The following is a 14540-nucleotide window of genomic DNA, read 5'->3' as shown; positions in this document are numbered from 1 at the left end:
GAGTTCTCTTTCCGGCTTGCAGACGGCCACATGCTCACTGTGTCCCCACATGGTGGAGGAAGAGAGAGCTCTCTGGTGTCTCTTCATATAAGGACACGGACTCTACCAGATCAGGGCTCCGCCCTATGGATGCCCTCATTTAACCTTACTTTCTTCACCCAAATGTGGTCACATTGGAAGTTAGAGCTTCAACGGATGCATTTTGGGGGACAGAGTTCAGTTCTTAGCAAGTATGAACTCGTGGTGTTTCATACATACAGAAGGAGATATGGAGATAAATCTAGCTATACATGTATGTTTGTGTGTATAGATGTATACATGTATATGTATACATAGGAGCACACACAACACACACATTCTCCAGCTGTGTCTGCTGAGCGAGCCTGGAAGCAGTGACACTCCAGAAGGAATAAGCACATTTAGCATCTAAATATTGGTTGCTTGCTACCATTCTCCACAAAAGGAGCCACAGCTTCTTGGAAAAATAGTTGCCTGTACCGCTGGGGTTGAGGAAGTTCAAGGCAGTCCCGGAACATTCTGTGCTGGAGTGTAAGGAGGGACTCGAGATCGGGGGAAGCCCGTCAAGACCCCAGGAGTCGGTGTATAAGGGCTCCTGTTAGTCAGCTGCAGAGCATCAGATAAAATACGACAGTATATATTATAACCCAATGAGTAAAATAAGAATACATAAGTCCAGAGTAATATAAATAAATAGAGAAACAAATAAATGAAGGAAACAGGAGACAAGAAGGTCTTATAGTAGAATACCAACTAATAAATGTAGAAGAAATGAGGCCCTTAGAAAGCCACCAGTGACTACCAAAACAGCTTTGGGGCCATTAGAAAAACAGGAACTGTGGTAGTTTTGCATATTTTTTTCTCTGTTTGTTATGTATGCATGACATCTTTGTACATACTAAACTTTTTCTCTCTCTTCCCACTTTAGTTTTGTATGTAAGTTTTGGGAAGTTAGTGTTACAACTTGGTCTTTAGGTAACAGCACAGTGCATGGGACTGTGTCAAAATCTGAGAAGTATTTTTTATTTTTTAAAGATTTTATTTAGAGAGAGGGGAAAGGAGGGAGAAAGAGAGAGAGAGAGAGAGAAACACTCATATGTGAGTGTGAGAGAAACATTGATCTGTAACCTCTCACACGTCCCCACCTGGGGACCTGGCCCACAACACAGGCATGTGCCCTGACCAAGAATCAAATTGGCAACCTTTTGGTCCGTAGGCGGGCACTCAATCCACTGAGCTACACCAGCCAGGGCCTGAGAAGTATTTACTATAGACTGTTGGGACTGTGTATCTCCTCATTTTGGAGACGGGGTCAGAGCTTCTCCACTTGAGAGCAAGATCGCTGTACCTGATTGTGTGGCGATGTGGAGTTGTTTCCTTGCTGTAGGGAAGTCTAAATGTAGACAGGAGGTTGCACTTGGAAGTTGAGTCTCTGAAGGGTGGACTGTGCCATTATCTCTTTGACAACGGACCAGTCCTTTAAATATTTCTCCTTTTCCAGCTGGTGCTATGCTCAGCTTTGTCAGCAGATGGAGCTGGTAAGACACTATAGGTAGAAAGAGTTTCTTCCTTCGGTTGTGCTGTTCTCTCACCAGGCTACTTCAGCTTGCTTCTCCATGGCCCAGTCCTGGAGCACGGGCTCCTGCAGCGTGTCGATAGGTAAGGTATTTGCTCTCTCCAGGAATTAGCTAACCCTTTGAGGAGTAGTCCCTCTCTGGATCTGCAAGGTCCCAAGATATCAAAACATCATAAAATAAAACACATGATCCATAACACGGAAATTCAGAGCGCAGGGGGAGCGGCTTGTCTTTGCTCCACAGTGTCAGGACTTCAGCTGGAAGTCTTGAGCACTGAGGTTGACGGGCCAGCTGGGGGTTGGAGTCATGTGAAAGCTGATTTCCGATATGCCTGGTGCCTAGCTGGGGAAAATCTGAAGGCTAGAACTGCTGACTGGAATGCTTCAGTGGCTTCTCGATGTGGCCTCAGGGAAGCCAGATTTCTTCCATTGTGGCTCAAGGTGCAAGTGTGAACTCCAGAAGCTAGAGTGCCCCTTTTGACAGAACTTAGATGTTATATGGTATTGTTTCTGCCATTCTGTTAGTTACAATCAACTCACAACGTGCCCAGATTCAAGGAAAGGGGACATAGACTAGACCTCTTGATGGAAGAGGAGTCAAAGAATTTGTAGTCACTAAAAAAAAAATAATAAAACCCTCAAAGTGAAACTAGGGTTCAGCCCTGGCAGGTGTGGCTCAGTGGCTTGAGTCTTGGCCTGCGAATCAAAGAGTCTCTGGTTTGATTCCCAGTCAGGACACATGCATGGTTTGCAGGCCAGGTCCCCAGTGCGGGGCACGTGAGAGGCAACAACACATCGATGTTTCTCTCCCTCTCTTTCTCCCTTCCCCCCTCTCTAAGAATAAATAAATAAGATCTTTTTTTATTAAAGAAGGAAACTAGGATTCAAATCGCAATAGTTAGGTTCCAAACCCTACTTGATTCATTACGGTGCCATTATAAGAAACAGAAATCTGTTAAGTTAGCTCAGGTAAAGAAGTGGGGAGGGTGTTACTCTAAAGCAACAGTGAATTCAGAGAAATGAAGCCCAGCTAAAAACAGGGAGCACGTTCTAGGCAGCTCTCATCCTCTTTTGTCTCTCCATAATCAGCTGTGATGGTTAAATATTTTAAAAAATATTTTATTTATTTATCTTTAGAGGGAAGGAAAGGAGAGAGGGAGAGAATATCAATGTATGGTTGCCTCTCGTGAGTCCCCTGCTGGGAACTGGCCTGCAACCCAGGCATGTGCCCTGACTGGGAATTGAACCGCGATTGTGTGGTTTGCAGGCCCGTGCTCAATCCACTGAGCTACACCAGCCAGGGCTGTGATGGTTAAATTTTTTTTAATCCTCACTCAAGAACATTTTTTTTCATTGCCTTTTTTAGAGAGAAAGGGAGACATAGAAACATTGATATGAGAGAGACAGAGTGTGCATCCAGATGGGTGATCAAACCCGGGCATGTGCCCTGACTGGGAATCGAACCTACAGCCTTTCCATTATGGGACGATACTCCAACCAACTGAGCCATATAGGCCAGGGCTATGACAGTTAATTTTATAAGTCAACTTGACTTCGCCATGGGGTGCTGAAATGTATGGTTATACATTATTCTGGGTGTGTTTATGAGGGGGTTTTTGGATGAGAGTAATATCTGAATTGGTAGACCATGAAAGCAGATTGTCCTCCTTCATGTGGGTTGGCCTCATCCAATCAGTTGAAGACATAAATAGAACAAAAAGCTGACCTTCCCACCAGTAAGAGGAAACCCCTCCTGCCTGACTGAGCCTGGACATTGGTTTCTGTTATTGTTGCTGTTTTCCTGCCTTCAGACTCAAACTAAAACACTGAATCTTCTTACATCTTGAGCTTGCATCCTGCAGACTAGACTATGCCATCAGCTCTCCTGGGTCTCCAGCTTGCTGGCTGCAGATCTTGGGACTTGACGGCCTCCATAAACGCACGAGCCAATGCATCTCAGAGTAAACCTATTCTATCTATCTACTTACTTATTCTATTGCTCTGGAGAACCCAGAGTGTTTTATTTATTTATTTTTTAAAGATTTTATTTATTTATTTTTAGAGAGAGGGGAAAGGAGGGAGAAGGAGAGGGAGAGAAGCATCCGTTGGCTGCCTCTCGTATGTGCCCCAACCAGGGACAGATCCCACAACTCAGGCACATGCCCTGATGGGAATTGAACCAGTGACCTTTTGTTTTGCAGAATGATGATGCCCAACCAACTGAGCCACACTGGTCAGGATGGAGAATCCCGACTCTTGTGCAGGCCAGCTTCCTCTGCCTATTCAGAATTTCTTCTCCCCACAAATCTGCCAGTGCACGAGCTCCACTCAGGACCGACCACTCAGCCAAGCTCCAGAGGAAGGAATCGGACAGGCCCACTGTGGCTCTGCAGTGGAGCAGGGGTGGGGACAGGACCTTAAAGTATAAATACGCCATCTATATCTAGAGCTACCACTCCCACAGGGAACGCGGGTGGGGGAGAAGGTCACCAGGCAGAGGCAGGCCTTCCCAAGCGTTTCACCTGCACTGAAGATTCTCGTTGCTTCTCTTGACCCCCGAATGCCATGATGCTGGCTATTTCGGCATCTTTCTGATGGGTCAGGGCAAGGTCCTCTTAAGTCTCTAGCGACTTCTGTGAACTTCGGTCTCTTTGAACCATGGCAGCGGTGTTCTACTCTCCCTGTCCAGGTTGGGGAGGGCTTGTTTCTCAGCTGTAAAAAGAAAACCGGAGTTGGGGAAAGTCTCCGTGATTCAGCACGCCTTTAAGAGGCCCCACTGGTAATGGGAGGCTGGAAACCCAAGTGGTAGTGGAGGGGAGACCACATTTGCCTTTGCTGTGTGGTTTGAGCAGACGTCTTACAAAGAGTATATTGTGAGACTGGGCTTCTGAGGAGCATTCACTGTCAGAGCAGACTCAGGGACACTGAGACAGCGTTCTAGTGGTCTGGAGATCTAAATTTAGTTGCTGGCTTAATCCGTCTGAATCTCATTTTCCTCAACTGTCAGTGCAGGTAATGAATTGCCTACCTCACAAGGTTGTAGCGAGGGCCGAGAAGGGGATGCTGGTTAAACACCCTGCAGGGAACGTCATTAGATGGGAACCCTGGGCTCCGCCAGACCCCTGAGGTCCACTTCTGCTGCCTTAAAGCTCCAGCCGTGGTGGGGAGGATGAGCAGTAGAAACAGCGCACACGGTCAGGCTCTCCAGGCACAGGTCCTGAGGCCCGTAACAACCATGCCCACTGCGGTGGCCCTTCGCCCAGACCCTACCCGCTGACCAGCTCCACAAAATTGGGACCATTGTCTTTGTCACCACTAAGGTGCAGTCCTCTGATGTCTTGCCTCCTGGACCAAAGCCGAAGTGCCAGATACGTACAGTGATGAAAAGCCTGGATGTGGAAATCAAACATTTGAATTGCAGTCTCCAATAGCTGTGGGCCATTAGACAAGTCACAGAAGCTCCCTGTGTCTCAGTGTCCTCATCTGAAAGCAGTGGCGGTTTAGTAGCCCCTGTCTCTCACAAGGCCGCTGTGAAAAGTAAATGAAACAAGTGTGGAGAGTACTTAGCCTGGCACCAGGCACGTGGCGGTGCTCTGCAAATGTCGGTTATCCCTGTGGGGCTACTGCCCCTTTTACCCAAGGCTGACTGGCGGAGTGGTGTGGCTGAGTCCATCCAACCTGGCCCGGGCTGTCCATCCTCAGAGGGGAGGCCCCTCCTTCCCCCCGGGAATGTGGTCTGCTGGGCCTGCATGTCCCCACCAGAGGTCCCAGCGGGAGGGAACTTTGAGCACCTCATGGGCAGCCACTTGATGAGGTGGCCTAAGGGCCACCTGCCTTGGTCATCCACGATTACTTACTTAGTCTTAGGGACCCAACCAGCCTGCTGGGTGGCTTCACACCTGAAGATAAGCCGCAGGAGGTACCTGTGGCTCCTGGTCTGGTCCCTGTCAGCCTCTCCTGGGGAGCGAGGGCTGACCTTTACCAGGGTTGAGTGCCTTCACTTCTTGCCCAGGCCCATCATATGACCCCTGGCCTTTGCCAAAGGTTTTATGGCCCCAGCAAAGGCCAGGTATTCCTTGGGGACTGGATTAACAAAACTCAAGAGCAATCCAAAGTCTTACCCAACTCCACCCAGACACCCCAAGGGCCCCTATGTCCACAGCCTGGTGGGAGCCACCTTGGGAACTCCTTATCTCAGGAGTGGCAATGTTCTTCCTTGTTACAAGTTGCCTTCCCCTCTGGACATTGGAGTATCCAGCAAGCATCGCTGCTCCTTGTTCCCTCAAAAACCTAGGCCCTGCTTTCGCTCACACTGTTCCCTCTCCTTAGAACTCCTCTGAGGGCCTGGGGTTTACACTGTTTCCAAGCTGAAAAGCTAGCCTGCTATTGTTTCATGCATGCTGGCAGAGGGCACAGGATTGCTGAGCCAGAGAAGCAGGGTATCATTATTATATCTCCTTCCCTGTTCCCAAGTGTCATGGGAGAAACACAGAGGGGTCCAGGTGAGTGTTACACGTGCGGGGGGGGGGGCAGTCTGCAACATCACTGAGGAATGCTGAGCTTGGGAAACCCACCATTGTCCCCTTACCAAAACCACTTTTGTTTTTATTTATTTTTAAAATATTTTATTTTATTTTAAAAAGATTTTATTTATTTATTTTTAGACATAGGAGAAGGGAGGAACAGAGATAGAGAAACATCAATGTGTGGTTGTCTTTCACCACCACCACCCCCTCCCCCAACCAGAGACCTGGCCTACAACCCAGGCATGTGCCCTGACTGGGAATCAAACTGACAACCTTTTGGTTCACAGGTTGACACTCAATCCACAGAGTTACACCAGCCAGGCTTATTTTATTAAAAAATTACATTTATCTTTAGAGAGAGGGGAAAGGAGGGAGAAAGGGAGAGAAGCATCAGTGTGACAGAAACAGCAATTGGTTGCCTTTTGTACACACCCCAACCAAGGACTGGTACCAGGCATGTGCCCTGACTGTGAATCGAATCAGTAACCTTTTATTTTGTGGGGTGATGCTCAACCAACTGAGCCATGCTGGTCAGGGCAAAAAAATTATTTATTTTTAGAGCGAGGGTAAAGCAGTGAGAAAATAAGGGGGAGAAACACCAATATGAGAAAGTAACATCAATTGGTTGCCTCTCTTATGCACCCCAACAGGGGACCAAACCTGCAACCCAGGCATGTTCCCCGACTGGGAATTGAACTGGTGACTTTTCACTTTGTGAGCAATTCCCAACCAACTGAGCCACACCTGCCAGGGCCAAAACTACTTTTATAGTAAGCAGCAAGCAAGCCTGCTCTTTGGGACAAGGTGTTCCCTCACCACTCAAAGCTGTGGACTGCAAATACAACACTGAGAAGTTGCAGGGGAAGAGCAGCCATGGTTTTGCATGTTTGGTGTTCCCAGTGCTAATGTCTGGGGAAGACCACAATGCATGGAGGACCGCCTCACCCAGCAACACCTATCCCCCATCCCTGCTTGTCAAAATTCTATCCACCCTCAAATGACACTTCATCTTGCAGCTTTCCACAGCCCTCCTAACACACATACTTTCTCCTTCCCTTTCGTATTTTTGTTATCATTCTCATCTATTGCTCTTTGGTGTCCACAACTGTCCCTTCCCTATCAGCTGAGTGCAAACACTGAGGGCAGTTGGTTCTCTTCCTGCGTTCCACTGCCAGATTGTTTGCATCCAGCAGGTGCTTAGACTGTGTTTGCTGAGTTGGAGGAATCAAGATTTGGGGGCATGGTTACACTTTTGCAGTCTGCACCCGCCCCTTGGACTGTGTTCAGGATTCCAGAGGCTAGAAATATGTCCCAAAACCACTGTGTTGACTTCCTTGTAAGGAGTAGGACTTGGCTGGTGAGACTGAAGGCCTATGCCCACCAGGTGGCGCCCCACCCTCAATTTTGCAGATGCTTTTTTTTTTTTTTTTTTTAGAAGAGAGGATTCTTTCTCAATGTTTATTCGGTTTGGTTCTTCACTCACAGTGGTAGTTTGTCATCAGTCCAGCACCCAGATTAAGCCCCCATTTGCCTGCCCTAGCCCCAGACTTTCTCACGATTGGTACTCGGCCCTGGCTGTTGTGGCTCGGTGGGTTGCGTGAGGGGAGTTGTGAACCAGAAGGTCACCTCTTTTCGATCAGGGCACATGCCCCTTTGTGGGCCAGATCCCCAGTTGGGAGCGCCCAAGAAGCAACCACACATTGATATTTCTCTCCCTCTCTTTCTCCTTTCCCCCCTCTAAAAAGAAATAAATATTTTTAAAAATACAATAAAATATGCATTCAGAGCTTGTTCGGCACCTGTAGGTGGGGCTGTGTTGGCAGTGAGAGGCATTAGTCCTCTGAGAAGCCACGTACATTTTTCTCCCCCAAGGGGAGCCAGGGTGCTGGAAGCGGGAGCTGCTCAGCCAGGCCAGAGGTCATAAACTCGTCCCATGCCAGGAGATGAGGGATGAGTTCTGTAGGAGAGGGTTAGCCGGGGTTCTGATGCCCAGTCCCCCAGGGTAAGAGGGTCCTCTCAGGTCTATTGCTGTTTCTGCAGTCTCTCAGCCATCCACTCCACTGACTTTTACTGAGTCTCCTGTGCGCCAGGCACAGGCAAAGATGGAAAAGCATCTTTGGTTACAATGGTTACAAAAGCACCAGTGGTTATAACGTAGCCGTCTCAGAATTGCTGCCAAGTGGGGTCTAAGAATGAGTGGCATTCCAAGTTTATTTGGGAAACTTAAGACTTTGATAGGACTGACATTCTGGGTGGAATCACAGGTTAAGAAAGGAAGTGAACAATCAGGAAACTCTTTGGGCTGTAGCCAGACTGTGAAATATGCCTAGAGAAGAGATAGAGCCCGACCCTGTAGGGGAGGCTGTGCAATGAACAACCAGGTCTGTTTTAGATGCCACAGCCCAGAAAGGATGAATCAAAGGAGAGAGAAGAAAGACCAGCTGGGAAAACCAGTTTTGTGGTCTTAACCCCTGTGGGCTTCGTTTTCTTCCTCAGTAAAGGAGGAAGCGAATTGTATACATCACCTGGGTTGTTTGGACACTCAAATGAGAATATATGAAAAGCATAGTAATAACAACGGTGTAAGCAGTGGTCCCTGACTTTTTGGTAACAGGGACGGGTTTGGTAGAAGAGTTTTTCCACCGATGGGGGTGGGGAGGGTGGTTTCCCCGGACGATTCAAGTGCATTACATTCAAGTCCCCTCCTGCTGTGCACCGGTTCCTAACAGGCCCGAAAGGTACCAGTCCCCTGCCTGAGTTTGGAGACCCCTGTTGTAAAAAAATCACGAGGCCCCATTACAGGCTGTTTTGCTTAGTGGTTAAGGACATGCGCTTTGCTGTCTCTTGGACCTGGGTTTGTGTCCTGGCTGTGTTGGGTAGCATATTTTTAATCTAGGCAAGATTCCGTGTCAGGGAGGGTTGGAAAACAGTGATTGGACTCCGCTTTGTGGTGTGTGGGAGGGTCAGTGGGGCCCCTGATGGGCGATGGTCCCATTCTCTGACAGGGAGACTGAGGACTGAGAATGGGAGGGCTGAGACAAAGCCTGAAGCCAGCTTTCCACGGGATGCGTGTGCGGTGGACCCTGGCAGAACTCTCGGGATGACCAGGTGAGAACGCATGTCAGCACAAGGCCAGCACGGCTCTCCTCCAGCGCCTCGGTGGGCGCTAATAAGGGAGGAAAGAGGAAAACCCGGGCCAAGCCACAAACTGGAGGAACGCTCCAGAAGACAGTTCCCCTCTCCAAGGCTGGGCCGAAGCCGGGGAGGCAGGGTGGGCAAGGCGGCCCCAGATGTGGCAACCTTCACCCAGGCTGAGTGTAGCGGAAGGCCTGCGGTTGGCTGGGGTGTGCGGGCGCCTTCCGCCCTGGCCCGAGGAGTAAAGAATCCGAGCCGGGAGTCTGGCGCCGACGGGAAAGGGTGGCCCCAGGGTGGTGAGCGAGACTGAAACAGAGATGGCAGGAAGCCGGGAAGAGCGAGTGGGGGTGGAGACCGACAAGGGGAAGGGAAAGGGCGGGTAGGAGGGGTGGAGAGAGGGAGAAAGAGAGGAGGCCTGAGGGGAGGAGAGAGGGGAGGAAGGGTGGGAGCAGGAGAAAGAGCAGAGGACTAGGACGGAGCCAGGAGGCCGCGGCGGGCGCAGAAGGCACTTTGGCCCGGCCGCCCCCGCGAGCAAGGCGCAGCCATTCCGCTCCTCGGGGCGCCGCCGCCGCCGCCACCGCGCCCGGGGGCCATGCTCCCGCCACCCCCGCGCCAGCCGCCGCCCCAGGCGCGCGCGGCCCGCGGTGCGGTGCGCTTGCAGCGGGCCTTCTTGCGAGGCCCGCTGGGCGTGCTCCGGCTGTTGCAGCTGGTGGCCGGCGCCTCCTTCTGGATCACCATCGCCACCAGCAGGTACCAGGGTCCTGTGCACTTCGCGCTCTTCGTGTCGGTGCTCTTCTGGCTGTTGACCCTGGGCCTCTACTTTCTCACGCTGCTGGGCAAGCACGAGCTGGTGCCGGTGCTGGGCTCGCGCTGGCTCGTGGTCAACGTGGCTCACGATCTGCTGGCAGCTGCGCTCTATGGCGCCGCGACAGCCATCATGATCGACCAGACCCAGAAGCACAGCTACTGCAACCTCAAGGATTACCAGATGCCCTGCGCCTACCACGCCTTCCTGGCGGCCGCCGTCTGCGGCAGCCTCTGCCTGGGCCTCTACCTGCTCTCGGCGCTTTACGGCTGCTGCCGCCGCTGCCAGGGCGAGCAGGAGGTGGTGTGAGGACGCCCCGCTGCGGGGCGGGGGACCGTGGAGAGACCAGCGCCCCAGCCCTTCCTGCCGCCCCGCGCCTGAACGCTCTGGCGCCCTCCCTCGCTCTGCCTTCCCGCCGCCTCCCGCGCCCGGGCAACCCTGACACGCAGTTCCCGCCAGAGGGCAGCGCCACCGCCCCGAGTCCAGACTGCTGTGCGGGATGCGGCGTCTCCAGGAACCCGGGCAGGGCTACACCCGCAGGACGGACGCGCACTCAGACTGGCCCAAGACCTCGAGATTCCTCTTCCCCTTTCCTGCTAAGATCGAGACGTGGACAAGGGCCGCGTAGATCCGGGGGAGGCTCCCAAAGCGTTAGCAGTCTTCTGGCTGCGCCTCTGCCTCCTCCCTGCCGCCCCGCGGTGGGAAGGACACTCCCTTTCGACGGCCCCTCTTCCAGCCATGAGTGCTGTAAAAGACGAGCAGGCAGCCGCCAGTGAAGCTGGGGACAGGCCTCCACTGGTCCCGGAATGAGCTGGGTTTTAGTTTGGGATTTTGCGGGCAACCTGCGCAGCCCTTTCCTCCCCACCCCTGTGTATGTTGATGTCTTGAGGTAGGGCCTATCTCTCCAAAGGTGAGGATGGATGGCAAGGGCCTGTGGGCTCTATTCTGGCGTCTGTCTGCTCCACCTTTGTCCTTGAGGTTCACTGAGGCCAGGCCCAAACGCACACTAGCTTCCCAGCCTTCCTCTCACAGGCTTTTGCTCCATTTCCATCTCCCAGTAAGTTTTTTGCATTAGGGATCTCACCCGACGGCCAGGGAATGTTAGGGTGAGCCCCGTTCAATTTTACAGATGGAGCCCTAGAGCTTGCTCGGGAGAAAGGCCAGAATAACATAAGAGCCCCGTCCCCCAGCTCCCAGTCCGGCGCTGTTTACAGGAAAGCAGCGGCGTTCCCTGATATCCTGGCGCAGGAGTTACCCTCTAAACGAGGGTTTCCAGGCCAGATGGGTTTGCCAAAGGGGCTGCTCCCCCTTCTTGGAGAGTCACTAGCGGGTCAAAGGCTCTGGGAAGCCCTGCGGTAAACAAGACAGAGTAGTGTTCACTGCCTCTCGGCCTGGATCGGATTCTGCCACCTTAGGGTATCCTCAGTCCAGGCTCCCGCCTGGCGTCGTCCAAGGGGCCCCACCCATAGGCTACGGTCTGTTTGAAGATTCAGGGTGCTTGCTCTTTCCCTGGGACTTTCTCTAGCAGAGGGAGGGCCCATCCGGTGGGAAAACCGCTGCTGCGGACAGGCCAGCGCGAGGCCTGGGAACTGGTGGGTTCGAACGTTCCTTTACATCGTTTGGGAAACAAAGCCAAAGTTCTCCAGATGATTTCCCAGTTAAAAGGCACGTGTGTCACCTGTGAGAGATCCTGGCGCTGACCCTTGGTCACACTCGCCAACCACCGAAGAAAGCTCTCTGGAGCTGGGGTGAGCGGCCTGCCCAGCCGCTGCGAGGTATGACACTTCTTGGTTTTCTGGAGGGTCCTAGGCCTGTGAACAGAAGTGCCAAGCTCCGCCTTTTCAAAAAGTTAGAGGTTTTTGTCCGGAGAGCAAGTTGGTGGGGTGCCATTAATCACCACAATGTTTGAAGGGTTGTGATGGTTCAGCCTTTTTTGCGAAGTCCTTCAAAGGTCTGTTCTTTGAAAAAGAAACTCTCCCCTCTCTGGACTGGAAACTAGAATAGGGGAGGCTGGAATGTGTCTTCGTGAGCATGTTGTTAAGGCTTAGGTGGAGAGGTGTTCAATTTCTCTGCCATGGGTTTGAAGATGTGGGTGGGGTGGGGGCTCTTCTGCAGTGTCCACACTCACCACAGCACTGCCCTGGCCCTCTGTGCACCTGGCACTGCGCAGGGCACTTGGACCTGCGCATTTCATCCTCTCACCACCCCTGTGGAGGTGGGCTCTATTATTATGTCCTTATTCCGTCTGAGGAAAATGAGTCAAAGAGAGGTCGAGCAAAGTCTCCCAGCTGGTGAAGGGTGGAGCTGGGATTGGAACCCTGGCAGTGTGGCCTCTTCAGGACTGGGCTGTGCTAGACAGTACACAAGGGGAGGGCAAAAACTAATTTATTTATTAAAAATTGTGGAGTTTAAATTTCAGTCATCTTCTAAGTATTCTCTATGTGATGCAATGCACCTATGGAGTTCCCCCCCCCCCCCACTGCTCAAAGCAGTTTTTGAATTTGTCAATTTTGATCCCTTTTAGTGCTTCTGCCATTTTTTGTTTCAGCTCTTCCACATCGGCAAAATGTTTACCTTTAAGGACTTTTTTTCATCTGGGGAAATGGGAAACAAACAAAAAATGTCACTAGGGGTGAGATCTGGTGAATAGGGAGGGTGCGGCACAGGGGTCCTGCGGGTTTTGGTCAAACACTGCTGAACACTCAGCACAGTGTGGGCAGGTGCATTTATAAATCACCCATCATGAAATGGGCAAACGTGTTCAAAGAGTCTTCAAAAAAAATTCCCTGAAGCAGAATGCATCCTCTCACAACAACGCCAGCTGGCACACTGATACAGATGGGTTCCTAGAACATTCACCTAGTGGGGAAAGCCTGTACTACAAGGGGCCTGCCCTTCAGAATATAATTTTGGTTTTATTTAGGTCCTCCCTCATAGTAGCAGGGGGCCAATAATGTTAGATACTGTAAACATGGTTATTAAAACAATAATTTAAATAGTGGTAAGATATAAGTAAATTAATCATTTTTGAGGTACAGTTTAGTGGCACTAAGTATATCCACATTGTTGTATAGCCATCGCAACCATCCATCTCCAGAACTTTTCTTGCAAAACTGAACTTTGCACCCATTAAAACTGTGGTGGTCTTTGTTTGCTCTGCTCTGGTAAATCCCAGGACACTGAGCCCTGCAGTGTCTCAGTTAGGCTCATGTTGCTGCCGTACTCCTGGCAGGGCAGCCGGTCCCTCAGTGGCCACTGCTGTGCTAGCAGAGCCTGGGGATGGGTTTTGGTGGGACACCTGGTAGTGCCTCACCAACCCAGTGACTTTGGTTCTTCTGCTGCAGGTTTCCATGTTGCAGGTGCCGTGGAGATTCCCAGGACCCGCTTCCTTGGACGGACAGTACCACTCTGGCCGGTATCAGCGCCGGTTTTGCCATGGGGAGAGGGAAGGATCGCTTTCTCATCGACACCATCCAGTTGGCGAGCCAAGATGGGTGAAGATTTGTTTTGCCCCAACGTAAGAGAAACCCTGATTCTCTTTGTGCTGCGACTTGGACACAAGATTCCAAACAGCTGGAACTGAGCTGCGCACCTCTGTGCCCAAAATAGTGGGTTTTGGCCCCAGCTTTTGTCCCTTTTCTCTTTTGTTAGACGACATCTAAGCTGCACCCTCAGCTCAGACCCAGGCCTCTGAGGACGTCTTCTGAGGACGTCTTCTGAGCGCCCCCAGCCCGTGGTGCTTTGTCTGTGGTCAGGTGACCTTACTCAGGAGCAGATTTCTCCTTGGCTTTCTTGGTACCTTATTCACCCAGATGTGCCTGAGACATTCCAGTGCTTACTGGCTCTTCAAGATGTGCCTTCTGCTTGGCCGCCAGCTGCTTTTCCAGATGTGAGAAGGATATGTAAGATGGCCCTGCACCCATCCCCTCCTCCCCCTCAAGGCCCTGTGCCAAAGGAATGGCCACCTGACCTGACCCAGAACTTTTGGATACTGCAGGCAATTTCATTGGCCCGTCTCTCTGGACTGCAGGACTCAGTCTCGCCGAAGCCCACTGCTCCCAGCGCAGAGTCTGGGATCACTCGCAGACCCAGGAGAGGGTTTTTCCAGCATTCTACAAAGGCCAAAAGACATCGTGGGAGGGGTGATGGATGGTAGGGAGAGGGGACCAACGTGCCTCATTTAAGAGTTCAGTGGCGATTACTAACACGCTTTTCTGAATAAAGTTTGGTTTGTCTGACCTCTGTGAATGTGTCATCTCTCCTGACCACTGCAGGGAGCCTCCGTGCCAGGTCCCCCGGTCTCCCTCCATCTTCTCATTATGCCACACGGCTCTGTTGTCTGCCTCCCCGGCTTCCCCTTTGCTTCTGGGAGGGAAAGAAAAATGAGTTCACAGCCCTGACCGGTGTGGCTCAGTGGGTTGGGTGTCATTCTGCAAAATGAAAGGTCGCCTGTTTGATTCCCGGTCAAGGCACGTGCCTG

At 51.5% G+C, this 14540-nt stretch overlaps 1 protein-coding gene across 1 annotated transcript; it reads left to right on the top strand.

Annotated features, from left to right (window-relative positions):
* Nucleotides 1-9670: 9670 nt before the first annotated feature.
* On the top strand, nt 9671-14298 carry MARVELD1 (MARVEL domain containing 1). The gene is made up of 2 exons (XM_037050795.1): nt 9671-11835; nt 13405-14298. The coding sequence occupies exon 1, from the start codon at nt 9848-9850 to the stop codon at nt 10367-10369; it is 522 nt and encodes a 173-aa protein (XP_036906690.1). The 5' UTR covers nt 9671-9847; the 3' UTR covers nt 10370-11835; nt 13405-14298.
* Nucleotides 14299-14540: the final 242 nt, after the last annotated feature.

This window comes from Sturnira hondurensis, unplaced genomic scaffold (assembly GCF_014824575.4).
Source record: "Sturnira hondurensis isolate 20B ecotype Veracruz unplaced genomic scaffold, ASM1482457v3 Scaffold0006849, whole genome shotgun sequence".
NCBI lineage: Eukaryota > Metazoa > Chordata > Mammalia > Chiroptera > Phyllostomidae > Sturnira > Sturnira hondurensis.
This window is presented reverse-complemented; position numbering and strand designations above follow the sequence as displayed.

Coding starts and splice junctions, on each gene's coding strand:
- MARVELD1 (XM_037050795.1), top strand. CDS start 9,848: ATGCTCCCGCCACCCCCGCGCCAGCCGCCGCCCCAGGCGCGCGCGGCC.